At 33.7% G+C, this 3,179-nt stretch overlaps 1 protein-coding gene across 1 annotated transcript; it reads left to right on the top strand.

The window, feature by feature from the left end:
- Positions 1-551: 551 nt before the first annotated feature.
- LOC143630570 (uncharacterized) lies at positions 552-2,855 on the top strand. The gene is made up of 4 exons (XM_077099552.1): positions 552-884; positions 2,146-2,374; positions 2,460-2,584; positions 2,663-2,855. Exons 1-4 carry the CDS (start codon positions 552-554, stop codon positions 2,744-2,746), a joined length of 771 nt encoding a protein of 256 aa, XP_076955667.1. The 3' UTR covers positions 2,747-2,855.
- Positions 2,856-3,179: the final 324 nt, after the last annotated feature.

The following is a 3,179-nucleotide window of genomic DNA, read 5'->3' as shown; positions in this document are numbered from 1 at the left end:
TTTTCTATACCTGGTTTTTGCTACTCGAATCCGTACCCGACCTTATATGTAGGGTACGGATTTTGTATGCATTTTACTACCAAAACCCGTATACCCGGTAATACCCAAAAACCAGAACCGGTTTCATACCCGAAACCGGGTTTTTCAAATACCCGATCTATACCAGAAAAATACCCACAAAAAGTGTAGCCCCCAAAATAAGGTTGTCTCAATACCCATAAACCGGACGCAAATACCTGATCCGAACCCAGTGTATAGCGTATGATTTTTAAAGACAGTATCCAGATCAGAACGTATGATCTATACCCGATTTTCCAACATTCTTTTATCATAACCGAACACGGTTCCACACCCTGAACCGGGTATTAGAAAAACCCGATCGGTGCAACTCTTGTTCAAAGTTTGCTTTCCCTTTTTTGACCATGATATATTGAACTTTCGAGACCACGACACGTGTTTACTGCCGAAACTGTAAAAGCCGACTTCCAACCACCATAAACCCTCGAAACCCTAACCCCCACAATTTGGGGATTTTTGTTCTGATCATCAAAATGTGTGCTTGTTTTCTTAAGAACGTTAACAAATCCCATCTCCACATGACCACCTTATGGAGGACACGAGCCGTTTCCGATTCAATCGGGGCTCCGATTACCCGACAACCCATTTTCCAACAACCCAAAGCTTCTTATTCCAGATTTCCTCAAAGAAAGTTAAAAGAGATTGAGTTTACGGTTCCGTTTGCTGCAAAGGGTGTGTCACGGTTTTCTTCGGTTTCGAATAATGTGGTTATCGGGTGGTATTTGGGTCTGGTCAAGACCCGACCCATTTTAACTAAAAGCATTACTTCTGCATTTATTTACACTGCTGCTGATTTGTCTTCTCAGGTACCATAACACATATTATTATTATTATTATTATTATTATTATTATTATTATTATTATTATTATTATTATTATTATTATTATTATTATTATTATTATTATTATTATTATTATTATTATTATTATTATTATTATTATTATTATTATTATTATTATTATTATTATTATTATTATTATTATTATTATTATTATTATTATTATTATTATTATTATTATTATTATTATTATTATTATTATTATTATTATTATTATTATTATTATTATTATTATTATTATTATTATTATTATTATTATTATTATTATTATTTGATTGTGTGAATATTAGTTGTATAGTAAAATGTAGGCTTAAATTATTATTTTGCTGATTATTTTGGGTGAAATTTGTTGTTTTTAGTAAGCAATTTGAGCCTGCTCTGCTCAATTTTTGTTATTCGTGGTGAACCGAACATGAACTGTTTGTTCGCATATCAAACGGATGAACATGAACAATAAATCCAGTTCGATTAGTTAAACGAATGGACATGAATAAAGGCTGCGTTCATTCATTTATGCTTGTGACATTCGATAACGTGCTCGATTGTGCTTGTTCGTTTACGTTAGTCAATGTCCGTTCGTTTACATTCATTCATGTTCGGTATATGTCTTTTATGTTCGTTTACGTTCGTTCAGAAAGTTAACGAAAGAACATGAACAAGTTCATTTCCTTAACGAATGAACACACTGAAGCGGAAATTTCTCGGTTATGTGTTCGTGAACCATCTTTTCGTTCGATAAAAGCTTTACAAACGAACACAAACTAGGCTTTGTTCTGTTCGGTTCGGTTAGGTTACAGGCTTACAGCCCTAATTACATCTCCTTATATGCATTAGCATAAGCATAAGTTGCTTACTTAAGCGAAATCCCATATGTCTCCATATTTAAAAATGACAAAATGTGCACAACAAATTAGTTTAATTTAAATATGGCCTAAACTATGATTACTTGTTTTGCCAAATAGAAATATTTTTCTCGTTTTTTTCTGATAAGCATTTTAAGAAGCTAATTTCAACCTAAAATAAGCACAAGCACTTTGCTTTGTCCAAACATTCAAAAGTGCTAATATGTTTAAAAAACACAGTGAGCAAATCCTAAAGACCATCACCCAAAACGTGTGCAATTGTTTTGATATTTTGGTAAGACTAATGAGTTTAGTAATTTAGTTTCAATAGGGTCCCAGTGATTTCATCGATTCAAAGCTTTCTAACATTTGGGTTCCGTATTTAGACAATTGCAGGGTCATTTGAAGAGTCTTATGATCTTGTAAGAACCATTCGCATGGCCGGATACGGAATGATAGTGTTAGGCCCATCATTGCATTATTGGTTTAATTTTATGTCGAGATTATTTCCAAAGCGGGACCTAATTTCTACTTTCAAGAAAATGTTCATGGGACAAGCGGTATTTGGACCAATTATGACTGCTGTATTCTTCTCTGCCAATGCCGGTCTACAAGGTACGTGTTAGTTTCTTACATACATGTTAGACATTTTAATGTCTATAAATTGTGATTAATGTTGGAATATGCATATGTTTGTTAGGTGAAAGTGGTACAGAAATTGTTGCTAGATTGAAACGCGACTTGGTGCCTACATTGATTAACGGTGTTATGTTCTGGCCCGTTTGCGATTTTATCACATTTAGATTCATTCCGGTTCATTTGCAGGTAACACTTTGTTTAATAACTAATATGGTAATTTTAAGTTAACTAAAAATATGGAAATTGATATTTGTGATGATGCAGCCGCTGGTGAGCAACTCGTTCGCGTATATATGGACCGTTTACATGACATATATGGCAAGCTTAGAGAAAGCAGGCACCAAATAGATGCTGCTCTGATTTGTTTAAAAATTGCAAGGTTGGAATTATGTAGATGAAGCTGCAGGCTGCTAGCTATTTTACATTTTACCATTATAGCATATATATATATATATATTTAAATTTAAATGTTGAGAATATTTATTATCTCGTAATCAACTACTTGATTTAGAGCCTTTATGAAGCCTCTAGATTTCTTTTGTTGATCTATTGTTAAACCATGTCTAGTGTAAACGAGACGACCTGGCTCGAGCTCGGTTCGTCTTGACTTACGAGAGCTCGAGCTTTGTTCATTTGAGCTCTTTCCAAAGCTCGAGCTCGGTTTGCGAGTCTTTTTTTCAAGCTTTTAGTTATTTATATATATTTGACAAAACCATTAAAAAAGTCTAAGTTTGGCTTGAGCTAGATAACTGAGTTTTATTCGAGACTTAGGCTTGGCTCG

The sequence above is a fragment of the Bidens hawaiensis genome, unplaced genomic scaffold, assembly GCF_021521415.1.
Source record: "Bidens hawaiensis isolate Kalapana, Puna unplaced genomic scaffold, B.hawaiensis_p1.1 tig00005770_1, whole genome shotgun sequence".
NCBI lineage: Eukaryota > Viridiplantae > Streptophyta > Magnoliopsida > Asterales > Asteraceae > Bidens > Bidens hawaiensis.
This window is presented reverse-complemented; position numbering and strand designations above follow the sequence as displayed.